At 50.2% G+C, this 25,638-nt stretch overlaps 1 protein-coding gene across 1 annotated transcript; it reads right to left on the reverse strand.

Annotated features, from left to right (window-relative positions):
• Window positions 1-677: 677 nt before the first annotated feature.
• Window positions 678-22,716, reverse strand: PSTPIP2 (proline-serine-threonine phosphatase interacting protein 2). Its single transcript, XM_042028782.1, has 15 exons — window positions 22,610-22,716; window positions 13,884-13,984; window positions 12,155-12,232; window positions 11,238-11,272; window positions 9,659-9,765; window positions 8,943-9,005; window positions 7,985-8,083; window positions 7,741-7,786; window positions 7,281-7,360; window positions 4,775-4,873; window positions 4,164-4,260; window positions 3,784-3,865; window positions 3,073-3,107; window positions 2,705-2,762; window positions 678-2,187 (listed from the first exon to the last, which is right to left on the reverse strand). The coding sequence occupies exons 1-14, from the start codon at window positions 22,640-22,642 to the stop codon at window positions 2,713-2,715; spliced, it is 1,005 nt and encodes a 334-aa protein (XP_041884716.1). The 5' UTR covers window positions 22,643-22,716; the 3' UTR covers window positions 678-2,187; window positions 2,705-2,712.
• Between the last annotated feature and the right edge of the window lie 2,922 nt (window positions 22,717-25,638).

Raw genomic sequence — 25,638 nt, forward strand, 5'->3', positions numbered from 1 at the left:
GCTGGAGCAGGGCCTGAACCCCACTGGGACAGGAGTGACTTCTCCCAGTCCCCAGGAGGATGAGTGCACCCAGCACTCAGTGGCACCTTGCAGAACACATCACAGTCCAGTTAATGGCCTTGAACAGGCACTGTTCTCTCCGTGGGACCTTGTACTTAGGGCTTGAGAAGTCCTCATGTTATTAGCGTAACCTGGAATTTGTACTATCTACGGGAAAGGTAAACTGTATGTGGGTCTAGGGGGAAACCTTCCCCAGCACCCCTATTTTGGGATTACTTCTCTGCTCTTAGTAAATGTGCAAGCCAAGTTTCAGCCTCACTGGGGACCTCTACATCCAGAAAAGCCTAACAGCAACTATTGTGCTCAGTTAGTGGAAAAATCCCAGAAAATAAACCATGCAAGTTATTGCAGAGCAGACACTCTTCCAGGGCAAACAGCCCTGCGTGGTCTGCAACTCATGGCTAATCATAAGCACTTCTCATGCCATTCTCTTTTGGGGTGTTTTCTCACACTACTGTGTTGGTATTGAGCAAGGTATTGAAATAAAGGTAAAGGATGTGATCTTGTAGGTTTCCTTCTAGAAGAGACTAGGATGCTTTGAATGGGTCCCAAACCTATCCCCAACAGAAAGTGAACATGACAACTTTTAAAAAGAATGCATATCCACAACACAAGACTCAAAACTTATTTTTTAATATATATATTTATAGAACTAAGACTACAGCAGGCTCCTTCAGAAGAGTATTTGTGTCCTTGGTCTTTCAGAAATAAAATAGGATAGTCAATTGCTTGGCATGTGCACTTCACACAACTCACTGTGAGGCAGCAGGGCAGATTTTAGAGCTCGCTGTCATCTTCCCCACACAAATAAATACAGTAAAAGCCCCTAGGACTGATGGGCTAAGGCACATATTGAAGCCATGCAGATGCAACTTGAAAAACATCATAAAAACAGCAAATCCTGTTGCTCCAGGTTAGTGACCTGGCACCAGGTTTAGACAAGTAAACTGTGTGTTTATCCCCATGTCCTGTGTCCCTGTGTGCAGTGTCATAAGGCAGTGAGGAGCAGTGAAGCAGCACTGCACACAGGGACATCAGAGAGACCAGCAGCCCTGAAGCACGTAAGCTTCTGAATCAAAGCCATAATCATATCTATATATATATATGGTACCAACAAGGGCAGAAACTTTCAGGAGATCTGCTCAGAAAACAAGTTTCACGGCTCCAGCAGTAGGTAAGTTTGTTTCCAGTGGTGCATAGCCAGAACAAGTCCAAAGTTTAGAGAATCACAGAAGTTAATTAAATCATGGAATCAGAGAATCCCAGGACGGTTTGGGTTGGGAGGGATCTTAAAGGACACCTAGTTCCAACTCCCTGCTGCTATGGGCAGGGACACCTTCCACTAGACCACGTTGCTCCAAGCCCTAGTCTCCAAAGCTTACCAGGGACAACCTGATGAACCTAAAAGCTCACAAGAGCTTCATGGCAGAGGTGGTTGGAAGAGTTGAACTAATTCCTTCAGATCCTTCCTGGGACCTCCCAGCAGGTTGGATGTGGTACAGCCCCTCCCTGGGTAGATGCAAATCAGCTTCGAGTGTCAGCGCTTAAGCGTGGAGCACACCTACAGCTAAGCCAGACATGCAGTGCAACGGCTGGTGCCCCTCTAAGTAAGATTTCTGAGAGATACGAGTAAAATTTGATCTAAATGACAAGTTTAATCCCCACTAATGAAAGACTTAAGAAACAGGCAAAAGACTTTAGGAACACACAAAACCTGAGATCTGAGAGGGATGTACATACCCTGAACACAAGCCAGTGTGCCCAAAGCATCATGCAGCACTGCTCTCAGCACATACAACCTCTTAATTATCTACAGAGTGGGAGGCTCCAGCCTTTCTAGATGGCTGCACTTTAGAAGCACTTCAAATAAAAAACTTCTTCTGACACAGATCACCCCTGATGATCTGGTCCTTTTCTTCCTCTGAGTGTGAAGATCCATCCAAGGAGTTTGCTGATCAAAGGCACAGATTTTAGTAAGCACTTTCTGAATGTAAAAATAAATACTGGAGTCCTCAAATATTCTCTTTAAAAGCAGAAGAACTTCAGCTCTGTGTGTCTGGAAATAACTGGAAACACCACCTCTGCCATGCTGGTCAGACCAACAGTGTCTTCTGCCTTCTGGAAAACCTAGAGAACAGGATCAACAGTGTCTAAACCACAGCTCCAGCTCAGATAAGTGATGGGAGGGCTGACAGGAGCATCACTTCCAGTCACCTCAAAATGTCATCCCTTAACCAATGACCTTTCTTTCTCCACTGTCCCTCTTCTGTGTAGTTTCATCTCATTTTAAATCCTTTCTTACAGAATCACAAAATGGTTGGGGTTGGAATGGACCTTCAGGACCATCTAATTCTAAGCCCCCTGCCACGGTCAGGGACACCTTCCACTATCCCAGGTTGCTCCAAGCCCCATCCAACCTGGCCTAGAACACTTTCAGGGATGGGGCAGTCACAGCTTCTCTGGGCAGCCTGTGCCAGGGCCTCACCACCCTCACAGGGAAGAATTTCTCCCTGCTAGCTAATCTACATCTACCCTCTTTTAGTATAAAACCATTCCCCCTTGTCATTTTACTATCTGCCCAGGTAAAAAATTCCTCACCCTCTTTCTTTTATGCCCCGTTTCTTCATCAAAAGTGGGTACTTACTGTGACTGTTAGAAATGTACCAAGCTGTAGCCATCAACTGTGGCATAATCAGGCTCCCCTGAAACACAGAGCACAAAAAAAACCCTTCAGGTTTCCCATGAAAAGTGCTCATTACATGACTTTAAATGGAACAGAAGCACCACACACTGGCCATCCATGTTAAAGGGATGGAATGCAAGAGTGAATGAGGCTCAAGTCAGGGTGAGAGAGCTGGGGGTGTTCACTTGGAGAAGAGAAGGGTCCAGGGAGACCTCAGAGCTCCTTCCAGTGCCTAAAGGGGGTTCAAGAGAGCTGGAAAGGGACTTTGGGCAAGGGCTGAAGAGAGAGTTCCTCTGTGGGGCCAGAAAGCCCACAAAGCAGTAACTCACCTGGTGCGCTGGTCGGGGTGGGCAGGGGTCCCCTCCTGCAAGAAGGAAACACAGAGCTGAGGATCTGCGTGGCTAAGGGACTCCCTTTGCCCTGGTTCTGCACCCCCAGCTGCCCTCGCAGGGCTGGTGGGAGGGCAAGAGGTTTGGCCAGCCTGGGCTTTATGGAGACCTGATAAAGCAAGTCATGGTGGGCTCATCACCCACACCCCGCTTGGCAAACATGAGAACTGAACCTGATACAGAGGGGGAGAGGAAAAAATAACCAGAAAGCACTAACTCAAGGAAAAATTCATGAGTGAGCCTCAGGGTGCATCTTTGTACATGCCTTTGCCCAGAGTGAGACATCAGGAAGCCGTAATTGAACATGACTCCTCTCCCAGTGTGGCAGCCAAAATGGCAACTCATCCTTAGCATGAGCCTCGGCCCCAGTCATCATCTTGCCCCCAGCAGAAAAACCCTTCACCGTGTCCTCCCTGCCCAGCTTCTGTCCCACAAGACTGAATCCGGCTCTGCAGTTCCTCCCTCCACCCACAAATGCTTTTAACTCCCCTCAGACAGACAGATCACACCAAGAGCCATGCAAGCAAATATTTTTCTCTAATACCCTCAAGGCAAGCTTCCAATAGACTGAAAGGAACAAAATATGCCTGTTTTGGGGGAGCGAGCATAATTTGCAGTAACAATTGCAGTTGTACATGTCACACTCCTTACCTTGATATAGGTACAGGAGCTGGACTTCTCACTGGAGTCACATTTCTCTGGGCATTATAGTAGTTTTCATAAACAACAGGAGCTAGGAAAAGTTGACAGCAGTAAAGTACAGGCCTCTTATAGACATAAAATACTTTTTATACCAACATTCAGCTGCTAAGTCTTTCCCCTCTCTGAGAAAACACCTGATCAGGAAACTAAAAAAACAGGACTATTATCTCCAGGGGCTGTCAAAAGTGACAGAGACTAGTGCTGCATGGCAATGAATGAAATGCAAAATGAGTGTTTTCTGCACACAAAAAGATGCTGACCAGAGCAGCCAGCTCCATGAGGAGTACAGAGCAGTAGCACTACTTTGTCAGATTCTACTAAGCTCTTACCTGGAGCCAAACTTCCAGTTTTGCGTAAATTTACGAAAAAATCAACATCCTTCTCAATGCTGCACATTTCTAAACTCTTGCGGATTTCCTCATATTTCTGCAAAAGGGAAATAAAATGCATTTCTATACATCAGGTCAAAAAATAAGGTTTTTTCCCAATTGCTTCCCACACACAGTGAAAGGCCAGTACTCACGCAGCACACAAGCTTCAGTGTCACAGGAAGCACAGAATCCCAGAATGGTTTGGGTTGGAAAGGAACCTTAAAGCCCATCCCATTCCACCCCCTGCCATGGGCAGGGACACCATCCACTGTCCCAAGTTGCTCCAAGCCACGTCCAACTTGGCCTTGGACATTTCTAGGGATGGGGCAACCACAGCTTCTCTGGGCACCGAGTGCCACGGCCTCACCACCCTCAAAAAATGTGGGAATCCCAGAGGAAACCCCATTTGCAACAGTTTTGGCCAATCCTTCTGCTTGCCCGCTCATGCTGGTATCTGCGGTCAGTCAAGGGCCGCAGCCCAACTTGGACAGAACACAGCTTAGGTGCCCAGGAAAACAAATTTGACTTTGCCTCCCATGCAGAAAAATTAAGATTTTCAGTTGAGGTACCTCATCATTCTGGACACAGCCCAGGGAGAGCTGGTTGACGTGGAGCCAGAGGGCATTACGGAAATAGTTGATCCGCTCACACTCCTGAGTCTCAAAGAACTGAAACGACACAGACAAAACTGTCCAAAACATTATTAAAACGAGGGCAAATCTCTTTTGTCCTGATTGCTTCTCACCCCCACGTGTCACAACAAAGATAACTGCCTAGAGCAGTTGGTGTCGGTCTTCTGCAGGAAACAAGGAAGCCATGAGTTCTCTGGTTCATCCCGAGGAGCAATGATCCCTCTATGCAACCAGGTAATTCAAAGGTGAGTGCTAAGCTTGAAAATCTGCAGGACTGACGTGGAGGGGACCACCCTGCACATTGCTACCTCTGGGGAGACCAACTCAGCTTCCTAAAGGCAGTACAGGTTCCCAAGGTACCCTGTGCTCCTGTGGTCCCAGCCCACTTCCCTTACACAGGTACCCTTGTGTCACAGAATCATTTAGGTTGGAAAAGCCCTCTAAGATCATCGAATCCCACTGTTACCCCTGCACTGCCAAGGCCACCACTAACACATTTCCCCACGTGCCACATGTACTTTTTTTTTTTAACATTTCCATGTTCCAGTTATGGAGCAATATAAAAAGCACTGGGGATGTATGAAAACACAGAATCACAGAATCACAGCATCACCAGGTTGGAAGAGACCTTCAAGACCACTGAGTCCAATCCATGCCCTAACACCAGCTCAACTAAACCATGGCACTGAGGGCCACATCCAATCTTTTTTTAAACACATCCAGGGATGGTGACTCCACCACCTCCCAGGCAGATGATTCCAGAACTTTATCACTCTTTCAGTAAAAAACTTCTTCCTAACATCCAACCTAAATTTCCCCTGGTGCAGCTTAAGGCTGTGTCCTCTTGTTCTGTCAGTTGCTGCTTGGAAAAAGAGACCAAGCCCCACCTGACTACAACCACCTTTCAGGGAGTTGTAGAAAGTGATAAGGTCACCTCTGAGTCTCCTTTTCTCCAGGCTAAAGAACCCCAGCTCCCTCAGGCGTTCCTCACAGGGTTTGTGTTCCAAGCCCCTCACCAGCCCTGTTGCCCTCCTTTGGACACGTTTGAGCATCTCCACGTCCTTCCTGAACTGAGGGGCCAAGAACTGGACACAGCACTCGAGGTGTGGCCTCACCAGTGCCGAGCACAGGGGAAGAATGACCTCCCTGGTCCCGCTGACCACACTATTTCTGATCCAGGCCAGGTGCCATTGGCCTTCTTGGCCACCAGGGCACACTGCTGGCTCAGGTTCAAACAGAGGTGTATTGACTGGTTGGTCTTCTTGCTCTTTCCAGCCCAACCCTTTTCCAAGCAGGTTTAAACCCTTTTGAAATCTGCTGTCTGGTACACCTCAGTTTCACATGCTTTTATATATTTCCATGAACATACACACTTGCTACCGCTTATGACCTTTTCAACACATGGAGAGGAAAACCTCCATGTGATCCACCTGCAAAAGTGAAACTGCTGCTTTCCACTCCCCACCACAGAATCGTTAGGGTTGGAAAAACTGTCTAAGAGCATCGAGTCCCACCACTAAGCCAGCACTGCCAACCCACCACTAAACTGTGTCTCCATCCTAGAGACTTCCAGAGAAGACACCAAAAGTACACCAGCACAGAGACACCCACACACACCAGACAGCAAATTCCAGTTCAAAAGGGAACAGTAGAATAGCAGCCTGATGAGAGGTAACTTGGAAAGGGATCAGCACAGCTGGGAATGGGAAAGCTGGTTGCAAGCCTGAAGCAGATCTGGGATAAAATCTCAATCTTCGCAATCCCTCCATCCCCAAGTCACAGATCACAGGCCAGCAGCAGAGCAGCTGCTCAGCCCTCTCGCTACCAGTCTGGAATTCCCCAGCATGTGCTAGAAATCCCTGCTGGACCACTTCTCTGTGAGGCAGTCTGCTTCAGGCTGATACACCCACTCAGAGGGTTTCCCACACTACTGCACAGTCTGTGAGACACAAGCTGAACAACTCCTGGCACAGCTTGCATGTGGAGATGGCTTCACCTGCATCCCCCACCACCACCAGCCTCTGCTGAGAAGTCATCTAAAGTCTTCCAGAGTTTCAGACAGACTCTTCCAGTTGTTGTTGAGGCTCTAGGATGTACTGGCCTGGAGACACTGAGTATCCAGAGGTGACCACAGCTATTCAAGATGACAGCCACACCAAACATGCACGCAGGTAATGGGCAAAAATGTCACTACCTTGACTCTGCCAATTTTAAAAGGTGGTGGAAAATAAAAATAATAAAAAAATAGTGGAAACCTTGAAGCAGTGGGGCCTTGAATCCAGAAGCCAAGCTTGAGACAGACACCCAGGGTTAGCTGCAATACATCCTGCTGCTTCACTGCCAGGGGAATACTCAGAAGACAAATCTGCACTGTCCCTGAGGCCTGCAGCCAGTATTGCAAACCCAGAGGACCACGCTTGTGGAGGTGTTTAGGGGCATTTACCTCACAAGCTTTGATGTGCTCGTTCTGCCACTCTTCCCGGATCTTCTCCAGTGTGGTCACACTCTGCTGGTAACTCCTGTCTGTGAGATAAATCACATTTCAGCTGAAGGTGTCTCTGCCCAGGGCAGTGGGGTTGGAACAATATGACCTTTAAGGTCCCTTCCAACCCAAGTCATTTTATGATTCTGTAATTCCATGATTAACATTCAATAAAAAAATCCCTTCACTAGAAGGTAAAAGGCTGGGAGATGAGAGGTAAAGCAGAAGGACACGGCCTTGGTGGGGCCATGCAAGCTTCTCCAGGGAGGTTGCCCACTGCCAATACCTTGGGCAGGTGTTTTTGAGGAGCCGTGTCCGACCAAAGGGCTGGAGCTCCCCCACAAGCCACTCCACAGCTTCACAACCCACTGCCCCTGGAAACACTTCCCTTGCCCTCCCAGCATGGTATTTCCACACTCACCAGTGTCCTCCAGTGCTGATTTCGTCTGAGCCAGCTTCAGGAACAGCTGCCAATAACAGGAGAGAGAAGGAAGGTGAAGCAGAGCCTGGGTGCATCACCAATGGCACTGCAGCCCCACTGGGGAACATCACCAGCCACCTCACCTCACCCCAAAACCCAGAGCTAGGAGAAGAGCTGTGGGGCAGGAGAGCTGCAAGGAAAGACATCCCTTTTCCCCTATCCCCCGGCCACCCACTTCCTGTACCTTCTCCTGCTGCTTCTGTGTGACCAGGTTGGCGTTGCGGTGCACAGCCTGCTCTGCCTCATCCTTGTCCCGGCACCGCTGCTCATACAGACGCTTGGCCTAGGATAGACACCGGGAACAGCGAGATGCAGACACACCTCAGGGGGAGGCCTTGGGGAAAAGCTCAGCCTGAGAGGGAACAGGCTGCCTGCAGAGCAGGGAGTGGCACAAAAGGTGCCCTGCAGCTTGGGAAAAGCCTTGCAAGGCAGGCTGCTCTTGGATTGCAGTGAAAAGCTATCAGTCAAGTCCATGAACATGTCCAGAGAAGGGCTGGGTAACAGGCAGGAGCACAAGTTTGATGAGAAGCAGCTGAGGGAGCTGGTGGGGCTCAGCCTGGAGAAAAGGAGGCTCAGGGGGGACCTTCTGTCTTTCCACAACTCCCTGACAGGAGGGGGCAGCCAGGGGTGTGTCAGGCTCTGCTCCCAGGGTGCAAGGGACAGGGTAAGAGGAAATGGCCTCCAGTTGCATCAGAGGAGGTTTAGAGTAGATATTCAGAAAAACTTCTTCAAAGACAGGGTTTTCATGCCCTGGAACAGGCTGCCCAGGGCAGTGGTGTAGTCACCATCCATGGAAGTGTTCAAAGCAGGTGTGGGATGCGGCACTTGGGGAGATGGGTTAGTGGTGGGCTTTGCAGTGCTGGGCAAATGGTTGGACTCAAGCATCTTAGAGGCCTTTTCCAACCCAGATAATTCTCTGATTCCAAATCATCTGTATCCAACCCTGCAATGCTATCACTGGCCTTGTCCTTGGCATGTTCCTGAGCACAGCCTGCACACCACTCGCACAGACACAGCATTGAGTCACAGCAGAAGAGGAAACCCTTCTCATTTAAGCCTGTCCCAGCACTCTGTGTGTGTATGTGTGTTTGTGTGAGCAGCATTAACCCACATGGCAAGAAACAGCCCCAGATTCGGTTTACCTCCATGGTCTTCTTGTACTGCAGATTCCTGTTTTTGTGAATCGCCTCCATTATCAGCTCGATCTGTGAAGACAACAGACCTGGGGTCAGCACATCACTGACCATCAAAGCTCCAGGACACACCGTGTGGTTTAGAAGAGGAAGAGCCACACTGAGATGTGTTTAAGGACCTCCATTAACACAAAGCATCTTCACAAAACTCATCTTTTATGCTTCTGCCTAAGCCTTGAATTGTGTATGCAAAGGAGCTCTACAAACTAAATCCTAGCAATATATAGTACTGTATCACCTCCATAGACTCTGGCAAAACTGGGAAGCCCACTCCCCTCTGCTAGGTACAAGCCAGTCCCTGGCTCTAGCAGTTTCCCCTGGTTTTCCAGACAAAGGAATCTCAAGCCAGAGGAAGTTAAAAGGCTTGGCTGTTTTAGCAGCCCCTATGGAGATCATACAGCACTATAAACAAATGCTTTAAAAACATTCCAGTGCTGCGGCTGACCCCAAAAAGCACACGAAGAAGACGTGGAAGTGAGAAGAAGGAAGTTGGAGGTTACTACACAGTCGAACACAGTTACTACACAGAGGAAGGAACTCAGCACTTCCCAGCAGCGGGGATGTGGTGGGGGCTGGGGCAAGGCATGAGACAACACCGAGATCAGCCCCTTGCTGGGGCAGGATCAGCACCCTGCAGGAAGGCACATCTTCCCACAGTGCCTGACCTTTTTCCGATGCAGCTTTTGCTTTTCCCTGAAGTCCTCCATCTTCTTTGCTTCCTCCCGAAGGGTTTGTGCCAGCTGGATGTGACCTTGTCCCACATTGTCTATCTCTGCAAAAAGAAAATAAATTCAGTATCTATATGTATATTCCTAAAGAGACTGTTTCTCATGTCAGCTTACAACACATCACACATCCAGTCTCAGAAACATGAAAAAGCAGCAACTTGTTTGAAGCAGCCTCCAAGCAGTGCTTGCCAATGTAAGGATCAATCCTGCTGGGACCTGCCCCCCAGTTTGAGAAAATTCTCCCCCTTATGCAGATAAATCTAGGCATGTTTCAACACATTGCACTGCCCCAGGACAGCAGGCACCAACTTGGAGCACAGAAAAATGAAGGCTAAAACAATCTCAAGCTGCTCTTGCTGAAAGTGAGAGGCCACACCGTGAAACACCACCCCAGCAAGCTCACCATGGGAGTGGAGCCAAATGGCAGCTCATGATTCAACCCCCAAAGCTGCTCCAAACACACAGCTGTCAACAGTCAGCAGTGGTGAGGGCAGAGCCTTGTTAGGGAGGTCCACAGGGGCAGCAAAGAAACCTGTATCGGGCAGGGGGTGGACTGGGCACAGGATAGCAGATTCTCACCCTCGAGGCGCTGTCTGATGGTACCCTGGCAGGATGTGACACATGACAATGCGTGGCAGCCAAAGCACCATCTTTTACATGCTCCAGTTAGAATCACACAATCATTTAGGTTGGAAAAGCCCTCTTAAGATCCTCAAGTTCAACCATTCCCCCAGCACTGCCAAGGCCACCACTGACCCATGTCCCCACGTGCCACATCCACACGGCTTTTAAACCCCTTCAGGGCTGGGGACTCCAACACCGCCCTGGGCAGCTGGGACAGGGCTGGACAACCCTTTTTATGAAAAAATTTCCCTAATATCCAACCTAAACCTCCCCTGGCCCAGCCTGAGGCCGTTCCCTCTCCTCCTGTCCCTGTTCCCTGCAAGCAGAGCCCGACCCCCCCGGCTGCCCCCTCCTGTCAGGGACTTGTGCAGAGCCACAAGGTCCCCCCTGAGCCTCCTTTGCTCCAGCCTGAGCCCCTTTCCCAGCTCCCTCAGCCGCTCCTGGGGCTCCAGCCCCTTCCCAGCTCCGTTCCCTTCCCTGGACACGCTCCAGCCCCTCAATGTCTCTCTTGTCCTGAGGGACCCAGAGCTGTCCCCAGGTCTGAGGTGTGAGTTACTGTGTGTTTGTGAAGAGGACAAGCCTAACAAACTCTAGATGATCTTCCCATGCACAGCTTCCTATGTGCAACATAAAGATGACCTCTGAGCTGCACCTGGATCTGAAAGCCCAAGAGATCCCCAAAATGATTCCCTGTGTGTCTCCTGTCCCACCTGTGCCCTGGCTCACTTTGTCCCAAACCCCACACGCTGGGATGAGCCAGGCCAGCAGTACAGCCTATGCCTGTCCTCAGCACTGCACAGCTTTAGAGATTTCCCTGTTATTTTCTTCCCAAGCAGTTGCCTTCAGGCTTTGGTGCTGCCAAGTGTCCTGGCAAACACAAAGAATTACTTACGTTGCTTGAAAACATCAAGGGATCTCTTCAGTGTACTGAAAAACATGGGCAGGGCATTAAAAAGGGTGGGAAAGCACAGTCAGGCACAGACATCAGCAGAGCACCTCTCCCAAAACAGAGCTCACTCAACACTGACCAAAGTACCTCAAAGCACATTTATTTACCCTCTTAGCACCTCCAGCTTTTTCCCCCTCTCAGCAGGTATAACACAGTTCACTTGGTTTGAGATATACTTTATATTTTTCTGAACACTGGATGCTATTAAAAATTCAAAGTTTCATGACAAATGTTTCAGGCAACCTCCTAAAACCATCATTTGGAACAGATGAACGATTTCAACGTGGTGCATTTGCCAGTGGTTGGAAAAGTAGGGAGCTATTCTCCCTATTAATATTGCACAGTAAAGATGTCAGAAACATTTTATGTGACACCTCAATATAAAACTGTAAGTAAATGACCAGGGAACATCAGTCTGGGCTTGTATAAAGCACAGAAACAAAAGAGGAAGCAGAAGGCGCCAAGGGTCACTTGGGAAATGGAGTGGCCACAGCATTCTGGACTCTGAAGGTCCACCAGGTTTGAGTCAAGGAAGTACCTGTACTTCCCTCTGGCACAAAATCTGTCTAGAGCTAACCCAAGGTCTCATGATCCTCAGCTTTCTGCTGACCCACCAGCCCACACCCCTCGAGCGTCTACAGTGCTTTGGTTAATCTGTGGCTGGTGGGAACTTGGTGGGGTCCAACTCAAAGAAAAGCAGAACCCAGCGGGGCATTGTTCATTCATGAGAACTATTTCAGCTCATCTTCTGAACACCCCAATCACATTTCAATTCTGTTTTGTCTCCCACAGCTTCCTTCCTTCTCTTCCTCCTTGGTTGCTCCAGAAAGACCCATAAACACAGGAGACTGTGAACTTACTTCAGCTCTGTCTGCCCACAGGGCTTCTTCTTTGACAAGTTAATGAGCTCCTTGCCATACTTTTCTTCTATAATTGCCCTGTTGAGAAAAGAGAGAAATTATAGAGTCACAAATTATCAACTGGTTTGGGTTGGAAGGGACCTCAAAGCTCATCCAATTCCATCCTGTGCCATGGGCAGGGACATCTTCCACTATCCCAGGGTGCTCCCAAGCCCCCTCCAACCTGGCCTTGGATGCTTCCTGGGATGGGACAGCCACAGCTTCTCTGGGAATCCTGTGCCAGGGCCTGCCCACCATCACAGGGAAGAATTCCCTCCCAATATCCCACCTAACTGCCCTCTGTCAATGTGTGGTAGTAAGTACTCTCTGTACCTGGCACTAATCCTTAGGAAGAGCACCTGAAGAAGAGACCAAATCTTGTGAGGTGACATAAATAACACCCTTGAGAGACTACATTACCTCCCCCTCTTGGAAGAAAGGAAGGAGGAAAAGAGAGCCCATGTGTTGCAGTGTAAGAACAACCAGTTCTCTGCAGCCGCTTTGAAATCACTACAGACAACCAGGGCTGGACTTGCTTGGTCAAGTGTAGTTCTCTCCATGTGGGCAACCCTAGCTGTCTGCGGCCAGTGGAAAGGAACAAGTACTGCTAGAGGCTGCCATTAGAATGTCTACTGAATAAAACAAGTAACTTTCTAAAATGCCTTAACTTCTAACACAGAGGCAGACCCCTGGGTGGTTGATTTCTGGAGTTTGGCAGTGAAATTCACCTACCTTAACTCTAAAAACTCCAGAAGCTAATAGGGAATTTGAAAAAAAATACATATTACAGATCAATTTTTTTTTTTTTCCTACCTAACAGCATTCCCATGAACTTTGTTTGAGACAAAACATCCAGCAGGCACATTCTCCATAGCTGGGACTGTGTAACAGCCATGCTGGACAACTGGGCCAAGTCCAGGGAGCGGCAAACCCAGGTCCAGCCTCTGATCTCCTCCTGGCTAGACACTTCAGTGGCAACCTACACCTCCTTCAAGAATGAAGAGGACACAGGGTGTGAAGGAGGCTTTTGGCACTCTGCATTGTCATGGATGAGTGAGACGTGGTTCTCAGGGTCCACTTCCTCATTGGAAGGCCCAAGTTCTTCTGGAACATGGGATTACAGCCTGAACAGATGTCGGTGCATTAGGCACCTCTAAGTGCAGTTCTCCTCCTGATCATGCCCATTATGTTTGTTCCAGGCTGCTCTGTACCAAGTCATGCAGTCAGAGGTTGGTTTTCTCCAGTTGTCACTGCCAACATGACATTGATTCAATGTACAGTGTTCTACAATGCTCTTCACATTTAGCCACTGCTAACCAGGTGAACCATAAAGGCAAAATACATGGCCAGATCCTCTCAGCTGTTTCTGTAGCCACAGAACCTCTGCTTAGGTCATCTCCTCTGATTAATAACAGCAGTACCTAACCCTACCACTTTTTAACACTGAATCTGTGGGGCGTTCATAACATACAAAGACAAAGTCAGGACAAAGCCGTGCCTCTCCTAGGCCAAGATCTTCCAATCTGATCTTCTGCAAGGTGAGCAGCAAGGTGAACTTCATGGGACAGCATTTTAACATAGTGGACAGTTACACATGGCAGAAATCAAACTGGGAATACCAGGAGAAGGAGCAGTGCCACAGCATCACTTCCAGGCTCAACCTAACCTGCTGCCAGAGGCAGCTCCCTACCTTTCCTTCAGGAAGTCTTCAAACTCTTTGCAGTTCTTCCTGCCATCATTCAGATGCTGAATGATGCTGTCGTAGCCAACTGTGCTGGTCAGATCCGTGCTCTGAAAACACAGGAACAGGAGTCATGTCCTTGTCAGTGCAATCCAGGGCCACTGCCACCTCCTGAGGCATTTGCACAGGCCATGGCTCAGTGGGAGCAAGCATGCAAGTGCCTCTTCAGGAAATAAAATCTTTTCTTTTAGGGATGGGAGAGACTTCAGAATAAGAGCAATGGTGGCAATTTGAAACAAGGTACACCTATGCCATTCACACTTGCTATAGACTTCTGAAGGGTCAGTGTTTTCTTGCAAATTATTCCTAAAAACATATATTGCATTGATGCATGAAGAAGAAGAAGAAGAAGAAGAAGAAGAAGAAGAAGATGAAGAAGAAGACGAAGAAGACAAAGAAAAAGAAAAAGAAGAAAAAGAAGAAAAAGAAGAAAAAGAAGAAAAAGAAGAAGATGAAAAGAAGAAGAAGAAGAAGAAGAAGAAGAAAAAGAAGAAGAAGAAAAAGAAGAAAAAGGAAAAAAAAGAAAAAAAAAAGAAAAAGAAGAAGAAGAAAAAGAGAAGAAAAGAAAAAGATAGTTGCAGCAATGATGTAGGCTGACTTACTCTACCCCATTCTTTCCCCATTCCCATGCATTGAAGCACCTTAGGACAAAAAATGGACTTTTGCCCTATGACTGTTGGGAATTTACCACCCCAGGCTAAGGGCAGGGCTCCTAAGTGCTTTGATAGTGCAAAGACCATGAACTCTCCCAGTCTGGACAGAACCTGAAGCAGAAGCAGCAAGCCAAGCAGAAGGTTCCACCTGTTGTCTTCTGGAACAAAGACTAGTGCCACATCCACCTGCCTTTTGAACACCTCCAGGGAAAGAAACACAGGGAGAAATATAGGGGAAGAGGCTGCAGAAAGGGAGCAGTAGTAGGAGCAGGTATGAAGCTCAGCAACAGGAAACAAAAGCCACAGAAGGTTATCGAGAAACCTGAAGAGGAATAGTGGCAGGATGGAGAGGTTCAGGACGTGGTTCAAAGCCAGGATGAGAGTATGCAGAGATCTGGCATTAAAGTGCAGGCAGCAGAAGAGGGGATTTCTCAAGAGCTTATTCCTGGTGCAATAAATGAGGAGAACAGGGCTGGTATTTGCAATAAAGGAAGGATTTAATTAAGAGGAATTCCCTATTCAAGTACTTGACTGCCAGTGACCAGAAAGCAAGAAGTGAAGGGGAGATCTGATGGAGTGGGACTGACAGGAAATCCACAGGGATCCCAGATCAGCTTTGCTGTGTCTGTGGGATGCACAGAAGACCGGACTGTGGAGCAGGACTTAAGCAGAAACCAAACTTCCTTTACAAAGAACAAATGTCTCTCCAAAATGAGGTTAGTACTGATAACAACCAGCTCTCAGGTTGCTCTACATCTTCACTAATCAGGTCTGTGAAAAGGAAACACTGCACTGAAGTCAGTCTTCATTACATTTGCAAAATGAACAGCCTAACTTGAATTCCTATCCCCCATTTCAAAGGAAACAAAATGGATGCAGAGCACAACTGCTGGTCACTGCAAGCCCAGGCAGGAGGGAGGGTCAGAGCCCCATCATTGCATGTCCAGGGGCACCCAAAGGCTCCTGCATCCTGCTCTGCTGCCCGGGACTCTTGGGCTCTCGGTGCCAGGCAGACAGGTCAAGGGGAAAACTGGGAGTATCCATCAATAATGTGCATTAAGCTCCTTGTTTTATCACTCTTCCTCCTACAGCAGAAGGATTTAATTCCAGCACATGTGTGTTTCCTAAGCACCCAAGGCTGGACCAGACCCCAGGGTGCAAGGTGTTACATGAAACACAGAACCATAAAATCATTTAGGTTGGAAAAGCCCTCTAACACAATCAAGTCCAAACATTCCCTGGCACTGCCATGGCCACCACTAACCCATGTCCTCAAGTGCCACATCGACATGGCTTTTAAATCCCCCTGTGAGAGGCTTCCATGCGAGGAACTCTGGTCCCAAACAGAGCTGGGCAGGGCTGTATAGTGTGAAATCAGCCTTTGCAGCACCCTTCTGAGCAGGTTTGGCAAAGGAAGAGTCAAAAGGACCAGCATGACTGGGGGTGTTCAGCCTGGAGAAGGCTCCCAGGAGACCTCAGAGCCCCTGGCAGGGCCTGAAGAGGTTCCAGGAGAGCTGGAGAGGAACTTGGGACAAGGCACGGAGGGACAGGACACAGGGAATGGCTTCCCACTGCCAGAGGGCAGGGATGGATGGGATATTGGGAAGGAATTGCTGTCTGTGAGGGTGGGCAGGCCCTGGCACAGGGTGCCCAGAGCAGCTGTGGCTGCCCCTGGATCCCTGGAAGTGTCCAAGGCCAGGTTGGACAGGGCTTGGAGCAACATGGGACAGTGGAAGGTGTCCCTGCCCATGGCAGGGGGTGGAATGGGATGGTCATGAGGGTCCCTTTCAACCCAAACCACTCTGGGATTCTGTGACTGCAAAGGCAGGGCTGGTGACAGCAATGGAAGTGCCACACAGCAAGCACAGAGCCATGGGAACAGAGAAGAAGATTTAAAAATGTAATAAACTAACCCAAAGACAGGTATGAAGGACGGGGAGTGTTGGGGTTCCTCCCCGCCTGCCATGGGGTCCTGGGAGAGGGGACCCTGGGGTAGAGGCATGGCCTAGGCATGGGGTCTCCCTGCTCCCTGGTCACATGTGCCCTAATCCTGTTCCCCATTGCTTATTTTGTGTTCCCCTGCCCAGGGAGGACCCTGCTTGTCTGGTGATTGCTCAATTCTTCAGCAGTCCCCCGGCCATGTGCCTGGAGAATAAAGATCTCTGAAACTTCTATCAAGAATTGCTCCCTATTTCTTTCCACAGGCCTCACTGTCTAATGCATGTTGCAGGAGACCCCGCTGCAACAGGGGAGTTGCACCAAGCCCTGCCCAAACAGAGCACGAGGGCCTCTCCTGCCACTCTCCAGCAGACATCTGTCCTGGCCCTCCCTGCTGGGCAGAGCTCTGAGCCCATGTGCTATTTAGAGGACAGCCCATGGAAACTGCAAACGGATGATTTCAAGGTGACAAAGCAGCACCTGATGTTTCCCGAGCCTGCAGGACATGCACCCCCCTTCCTGATCTGCTGCCTGGATTTGCACCCAATGGACTCAGTAAGGAGAAGGAATTTGCGTGCTGCTTGTGATGTTTTGGGATTTGGTTACATCTTCAGCCAAAAGAGGGGCTAAAATGCTCTGGTGGGGATATGAAAGCACGTCATGATCCTGTCTGAGTCACAGCAAGCTGCTGACCTTGGCGTTTCCATCTTCTGCCCCACTTTACACGGAAAACCCCTGCAGACACACACCCTATGAAGCAAATGGCATTGGAGAAACATAGAAACACAGAAATGTTTAAGTTGGAAAAGCCATCCAAGACCATTGAGTCCAGTCACTCCCCAGCACTGCCCAGCCCACCACTGTCCAACCCATGTCCCCAAGTGCCCCATCCACACAGCTTTTAAATCCTTCCAGGGATAGGGACTCAAACACTCCCCTGGACAGCCTGTTCCTAGGATTAATAATCCTTTCCATGAAGGAATTTTCCCTAAAATCCAGTCTAAACCTCACCTGACTCAACCTGAGGCCATTCCCTCTCCTCCTGTCCCTGTTCCCTGCGAGCAGAGCCCGACCCCCCCGGCTGCCCCCTCCTGTCAGGGACTTGTGCAGAGCCACAAGGTCCCCCCTGAGCCTCCTTTGCTCCAGCCTGAGTCCCTTTCCCAGCTCCCTCAGCCGCTCCTGGGGCTCCAGCCCCTTCCCAGCTCCGTTCCCTTCCCTGGACACGCTCCAGCCCCTCAATGTCTCTCCTGTCCTGAGGGGCCCAGAGCTGTCCCCAGCACTGGAGGTGCCTCAGCAGTGCCAGCACAGGGGACGGGCCCTGCCCTGGGGCTGTGGCCATACCCTGGCTGGGACAGCCCAGGGGCCACTGGCCTCTTGCCCACCTGGGCACCCCTGGGCTCATGTCCAGCTGCTGGCACCAGCACCCCCAGGGCTTTTCCGGACACTTTCCAGCCCCTCTGCCCCAGCCTGGAGTCGCAGGGCTTGGTGTGGCCCAAGTGCAAGATCTGGCACTTGTTCTCATTGCCCCTCACACCACCAGCCTCAGCCCATGGATCCAGCCTGCCCAGATGCCCTTGCAGAGCCTTTTTGCCCTCCACCAGTCTGTCCCAACCTTCCCAAACTGAACGGTTTGGGGCACTGCACTTGTTCATGAACCATCTCTTGAAAGATCTATATTTATTCCAAGCTCTCAGTACGTTTCCTCAGCCTTGTGTGCTTAGAGAAAGGCACCAGAAGCCGGTGACTATTTTAGTAGTCAGAAACACTGTGCAACTGTAACTGGCTGTGCTGTCCTTGCTCAGGGTGCAGCCTCAGAATCGCTCAGTATCCTGCAGAAGTTGCTGAGACAAAGAGAAGTGCTTATGCTGGTGCCTGCAGGGAGTAGAGTGAGGAGAGCCTGCACAAGGTTGCAGTTCCTCCCCACCCCGTAACCAGGAGGGTACAACAGGACAGACAAAACTCATTGCAGGGAGGAAAAGGCCTCACTGCAAATCCACCCACCTCGGATCAGTATTCCTGCAAAAAGCAGCTTTTTGATTAGTAATTTTCCATTTGAAGTTTCCTCCCCCTACGCCAACACCTTCCCTGCTTGTCCCAGAGAAGCCAAAAGCAATGGACCATCCTGCCTTGACGCAACGACCTCTTCTTCCCACAAACCCTACCTTGTTCCTTTGAAACAATGACCTGGGGATTTCACAACACTGCTAAGTTTCACCAAGCCAGTCCCCGTTTAGAGAAGGACAAGCAGGAGAAAGGGGAAGTAAAACATCCAGCATCACATCACCAGTCAGCAGCCAGGGAATAAACCCAAGAACCCAGGGCTGCGTCCTCCCCAGCCATGGGTTGTTTTAGCAGCATCTCTAAATACACTGCAGGGAGCAGAGCATTGTCTCATTAAAACCAAATGACCAAAATTCCACTCTTCAAGTTGCAACCTATTGACCCACAGATCAGAATTAGAACGGTTCTTAGCATTACTGTCATTTCTATTTTTACCATATGGTTTTACAGCACCAAAGTGCAGTGATGAGACCCAAGGCTGTTGGGTTATCCAAAATACGTGCAAGAATCAGCTTGTGGAGAACAAAGCATGTAGAAAGAAAGTGAAAAAAAGTGAAAGAGAAGACCTCACATAGTGAAAGAAGAAGAGCAGATTGCAAAAACAAATGAAAACAAAGCGTCATGCTTGCCCAACTTGTGGCAATCACTACAGGCAGGGCAAAGACAAACAAACACAAGCTTTGGGGTATTTCTGGTTTTGCACAGCTCTCTCACAGGCAGGCAGGACACACAGCTGGTGGGAGGGAGTGACATGGGAACTGGAGCATGCCGGGCAAAAAATGTTCGGCTTCAGGCATGTCCGGACTTCAGTCCCTGAGCAAGCAGGAGCTGCAGTGGGGTGCCAGAGAGCAAACCTCTTTATTTAAGAAAATTTATCATCTTGTGTTGAGACCCAAGAGCAAACTTCAGCGCAGAGAGCCAAGTAGCCCCGTGCTTTCCCGACAGAGCACATCAGGAATATCACACCATCAGCTCCAGCAGGGAACAGGAGCCAGTGCAGGAACAGACACAGCACCCACTGAAGGAACCAGAACTGGTGGGGTTTAAAACTAAATCAGTCCCCAGGTGAGGCTAGAAGCACAGCCCTGCTACCCCGACAGAGCAAAGGGTGGGCTGCAGCTTAGCATACAATCACAGAATCCAAGAATGGTTTGGGTTGAAACAGACCTTAAACCTCATCCAGTCCCACCCCCTGCCATGGGCAGGGACACCTTCCACTATCCCAGGTTGCTCCAAGCCCTGTCCAACCTGGCCTTGGACACTTCCAGGGATCCAGGGGCAGCCACAGCTTCTCCGGGAAACCTGTGCCAAGGTCTCACCACCCTCACCCTTATCATCCTATCCACACAAAGAAATTTGGAGGTCATCACTCACAACCAGCCACATTTCAAACCTGGAGGATTCAATACCAAAACTGGCCTAGGTTTTGAGGGCCTGGACATTTTTTAGACTCTGTCTTGTCAATTGGAGCATATCTCCCCTGGAGCACTCCCAAAGTCTCCCCCTTCTCATCAGGCTGTCCTAACCACTGAGAAATTTGCCCCCACCAGAATAACATACATTTTTCCCAGTATTGAGGGATTCTGCAGGTAGAGTGGGATGATGAGTTAATTTGGGGCAAAAAAAAAAGACGTGGACATTTTGTTGGACCAGCAGACCTGAAGCTGAGCCAGCATCACCACTGAAGAACAATGTGTGGCAGCTTCTGCCACCTGCCCAGAATCATGCAGCAATGGTTTTCTTGATCTCACCTTATCTGATAGGTGAAGAACCTACAGAAGATGAAAGTTGTGCCTCACCAAGCTCTTTGTAATGATAGGACAAGAAATGATGGTTTTAAACTAAAAGAGGGGAGATTCATATTAAATATAAGGAAGGAATTGTTTGGATTGTTTTTGATGAGGGTGTTAAAACACCGGCACAGGTTACCCACACAAGCTGTGGCTATGCCATCCCTGAAAGTGTTCCAGGCCAGGTTGGACGGGGCTTGGAGCACCCTGGTCTAGTGGAAGGTGTCCCTGACTATAGTAGGGTGGTGGACTAGATGGTTTGTAAGGTCTTTCCCAACCCAAACTGCTCTATGCTTCTTTGATTCTAAGAAATCACTTGCTTTGGCAAAGACTTCTTCTATTTTTGCCTTACGCAAAGCCATTTAAGAGGAAAATTGCAGGAGGAAGTGCATACCCACTCACAGCACTCAGCAGCAGGCAGAAGCTGGATGTGCAGCCCTCCACACCTCATCTTGATTTGTTTTTTGCTTCCTGCCCTTACTCCCCTCCTCCTCCCCAGCCCTCACAGCTGATGCACAGTCACCAGTACGTGGTGTGGCAGCTGCTTGGGGTGGTACCTGCCTTTTCCATGGGCCCAATGACCGCAGAGGGGCCTCAGTCTCTCCACTGAGTCACATCCATCATGTTCCCATCCAGTCCAACCTCCACCCCAGCTGCCTGCCCCAGGCACATTTCCTCGGTCAGGGGGCTTGGAGCATGAAGGCTTCAGAAAGAACAAAAACCAGGAAAAATCCCTGGCAGCACCAAGTGTTTTGGGGCTCAGCAAGAACCAGGGATTGTTCAGGAAATAACCGTATTTGCAGTAAAAGGGGTCAGGCAAGAGTGAGCGCCCCATGCAATGCCCCAGATCCACCTTGCCCTGGGAGCTGGAGGCTGCTCCTGTGCTGGTGTTTTCTCCTACTGAGCCCCCTCCTCCAGGATCCTCCTTCAAAAAGCACCACACCACAGCTGGAGAGGAACAAACTAGACAGAAGAAGCTGAAGTCAGCCCTGCGGCGAGCAGCTCTTCTTCAATGCAATGTGCCACTGAGGCGTGACAAACCTTGTCTATTCAGCCTTCCTGGCATCACAGTTATTCCCCCAGCCTGGGGGGATGCTACCACCACCCTCAAAACCTTCCCTCTGCCTGTTTGCAAAGCAAAGGGAGCACCTTGGAAAACTGCTCTGCAACAAATAGCTGGGAAGCAGCAGCCAGATGCAAAGTTGGCTTTATTCTCCATGTATTTGACAACCCTCTGCCAGTTAACTCGCTAATGATGCTGGGTGAGCCTGGTGTTCTGCACTTATTCCTCAACACTCAGGAGCCCCAAACCCGGTGCCAGCTCTTCCTGGGGCTTGTGCTTCTCTTCCACATCCTACAAGATGGGAGCAGCTTTCAAGCAACATCTGGGAAACCCCAAGCACCATTCACAGATGCAGGTTTTCAGCCCCAAAAGACCAAATTTGGTAATTTACTTCCTGGTTGCCAGTACTTGGAATGAAGGTCCACCACAAGAGGAACTGAGTAGCCACAGAGCTGAAGTTTTGCAGCAGATATGTGGGTTTCCTGCACTTCTCCTTTTATAAAAGCATAATTCAGACTGAAAAGAATAAATTGTGGTTTTCTCTGAACCGTGGGTTTTCCTCCATGGCTCAGCAGCTGGTAGCAGCACACACCGAGTGATTTGCTCCTAGTCCGGGATTAGCTCCACATCAAGAGAACATTTTTGGCCATGGTGTCTCCAAGTAATTCACCGATGGCCAATTAATGTTATCAAATCCTTCAACCTGGCACTGACTTCCTCCAGCAAGGCAGCAGCTACTTGCTGGGATTATTTTGGCTGCATGGAGCAGGTTGTAAAGCCAGAACTCTCAGGAGTTCTGTGCATGGGTGGGCAGTGCCTGCTGGGCATCACAGAATCCCAGAATGGTGTGGGTTGGAAGGGACCTTAAAGCCCATCCCATTCCACCCCCTGCCATGGGCAGGGACACCTTCCACTATTCCAGGTTGCTCCAAGCCTCATCCAACCTGGCCTTGGACATTTCTAGGGATGGGGCAACCACGGCTTCTCTGGGCACCCTGCGGCAGTGTTTTACCGACCCAGAGCACTCAGCAAAGTCACCCCACGACCACGATCGTTGGCTTTGGAGCTAACTCTAACCAGAGAGCAGTGATCCCTCCACTTCCAGCTGTGCCCCCTCGGCTCTGGCTGGCTCTGCCCCCGCTGCCCCGGTCCCGCAGTGCTTCCGCTCACCCAGAAGTGGTCCCTGAACCGCGCCTCCCTCATCCTGCTGCCGCCGCCGCCGCGCTCCGCCGCTCCCTGCCCGGCCCGGCCCGGCTCGGCCCGCCCCGCGGAGTCCCCTCCCACGCACGGGTGCTCCCGCCCCAGGATCGCCGCGGGCCGAGGAGCGGCCCGGGCTGCGGCGGGCGGGTGCTACGGACGGGGAAGGGAGCTCGGCATCCACGGGCCGTGGGACAAACCCATCCGTGAGGGCCGATCCCGCTGAACCGCGCGGCTTCCCCAAGGGAAGACGGAGCGGAGCGGGAGCAGCTCGGCCGGCGGCTGCACAGCCGTGCCCACGCCACCTGCAGTGCCCTGCCCGCCCGCCTCGGAGCTGCAGGAGTATTTTGGGAAGGTTTCATGGACTCATAGAATTGCTTAGGTTGGAAAAGACCTCCAGAGACCTCGAGTCCAACCATTCGCCCAGCACTGCCAAGCCCACCATTAACCCATGCCCCACACATGCACAGGATTCTTAAATACAAGGATGAGGACTTTACCACTGCTCTGGGAAGCCTGTGCCAGGGCAGGAAAACCCTCTAGGTAAAGACATTTTCCTAATATCCAATCTAAACCTCTCCTGGCACAGCTGCAGGCTGTTTCCTGGCCTGTACCTTGTACCTTGGGAGCACAGCCCAAACCCTCCTGGCTCCTCCCTCCCGTCAGGGAGTTGTGCAGAGCCAGAAAGTCCCCCCTGAGCCTCCTTTGCTCCAGCCTGAGCCTCCGCAGCCGCTCCCGAACGCACAGAGCCCTCCTTCACAACACACATCCCGTGTCACTCACAGTTTATTAGGGGCCATTGCCTGACACAAGGAACTCCTTGACGGACTTCAGGGCAATGCTTTGAAACTACGAAAGCAGAGATATGAAACTATGTGCCGAAATGCCTCAATCACACCCACTGCCCTCATTGCTGCCTCTGCTTGAACACAGGGACAGCTAAAACACTCCAGTGATGTAAAAAAAAGCATTTTCCACTTACTGAAATAAATCTGCTCAATTGTAACCTGAGGCTGATTTAGGCAGACTAACCCTGTGCAGCGTCCTGACACGAGAGAGCACAAACCCTCACCATGGATCCACAACATCAAGCACCTAAATAGGCTCTAGGAGAGCTGGAGAGGGACTTGGGACATGGGCACGGAGTAACGAAACAAGAGGGAATGGCTTCCCACTGAGAGAGGGCAGTGTTAGATGTGATACTGGGAAGAGATTCTTCCCTGTGACCGTGGTGAGGCCCTGGCACAGGGTGCCCAGAGAAGCCGTGGCTGCCCCATCCCTGGAAGTGACCAAGGCCAGGCTGGATGGGGCTTGAAGTAACCTGGGATAGAGGAAGATGTCCTGCCCACAACAGGGGGTGGATGTAGATGATCTTCAAGGTCCTTTCAAACCAAACCCACTGTGATTTTGTGATGCACTCACCATTTCCCAGCTTCCCAGCCCCACCTCTTGTCCAGGGCAGCCCATGGACCCATGACCCATCCTCCAAAACCTTCATCCACTGACCTTCACGATGACCTGACTGGATGTATTTACCACATGGTGCTTCCATGAGGAAGTTACCACCTTCCTGCATCACAGCGGCAGGAGGGCAGAAACCTGAACCTTGGAATATTTATCTTATGTTACTAGAAAAATACACTGTCTCTATGCAATTTTGGACTAAGACATCTCTGAGCTCAGGGCTTTCCAACTATAGCAGCATGTAAGTAAAACATGGCACAGCAACACCAAATACTAAATGAGGTTTAATCACTGAGCAGGAACACAGTCACAAGTTGTAAAAGCTGTCCTGGTAGGAACAAGTGATGTTGCGCAGATCAGAGCAGAAACGTTCCACAGCAGTATTCCCTCACACCTGTGAGGCCCCCACTGCCACCTCTTCTGGGGCTGCGGGGGAAAAGAAACAAGATGGTGACAGACCAAAGATCTGCACAGGAGCCCCTCCTCCTGGAGCACAGCACTAACTGTTCCCAGAAAGGTATCTGACATCTCAGGGCTGCAAGTGTGTGTTTATTTTTGCCCAGTACTGCAGAGCTCACTCTCTCAAAGCACTCAGGCCAATAACAAGAGAATCCTGTATAACCTTAACTGAGAATGTTTCCAGCTGCCGGTAACTCTACCGGTTTGCACTGGGAGGCAGGACGCTCTGGTACAGGATGTCAACTGGAGACAGTGCACACACCAACGCTAGTCCTGCTCCAGCCCTGAAAACCCCCCTGTGCTGGGCAGATCCCCAGTGTGAGCAGCAGGGAGGGGGGATTCTGTCCTGCTCAGGTGAGACCCCACCTGCAGAGCTGCCCCAGCCCTGGGCTCCAACAGCACAAGGACCTGGAGCTGCTTCAGCCAGTCCAGAGGAGGCACCAAGATGAGCAGAGGGATGGAGGAGCTCTGCTGTGCGGAAAGATTGGGAGAATTGGGCTTGTTCAGCCTGCAGAGGAGGTGGCTTTCGGGTGACCTAATTGTGGCTTTCCAGTATCTGAAGGGAGCTGACAAGAAAGGTGGAAAGAGACAATGTAGAAGGATCTAGAGTGACAAGGAGCAATGGCTTCATAGTGACAAAAGCCCAAGGTTAGATGGTATATTTGAAAGGAATTCTGGTGAGGGTAGTAAGGCTGGCAAGGCCCTGGCACAGGCTGCCCAGAGCAGCTGTGGGTGCCCCATCTCTAGAAGTGTTCAAGGTCAGGCTGGACAAGGCTTGGACCAGCCTGGGACAATGGAAAGTGCCCCTGCCCATGACCAGAGGGTGGAGCAAGATGATCTTCAAGATCATCCAATCAGAACCATTCTGGGATTCTAGGATTTATATTTCTAGCTACTACTATTGTGACAGCTACACCTGCAGTTGTCCTGAAACACAAGGATGAGTCTACCAAAGGCCTGGCACCAGGATGGGTCAGACAGCAATTCCAAGAAATGCTGTCTCACAGTCTCAGGCAGTTAAGAGATTCCTGTGACGTCCAGTGGGTTATCCTCATGACAGGACAGCACAAGCTGCCTCC

The sequence above is a fragment of the Corvus kubaryi genome, unplaced genomic scaffold (assembly GCF_017639235.1).
Source record: "Corvus kubaryi isolate FWS band 111438036 unplaced genomic scaffold, C.kubaryi_AGA036_p1.0 37308, whole genome shotgun sequence".
NCBI classification, from domain to species: domain Eukaryota; kingdom Metazoa; phylum Chordata; class Aves; order Passeriformes; family Corvidae; genus Corvus; species Corvus kubaryi.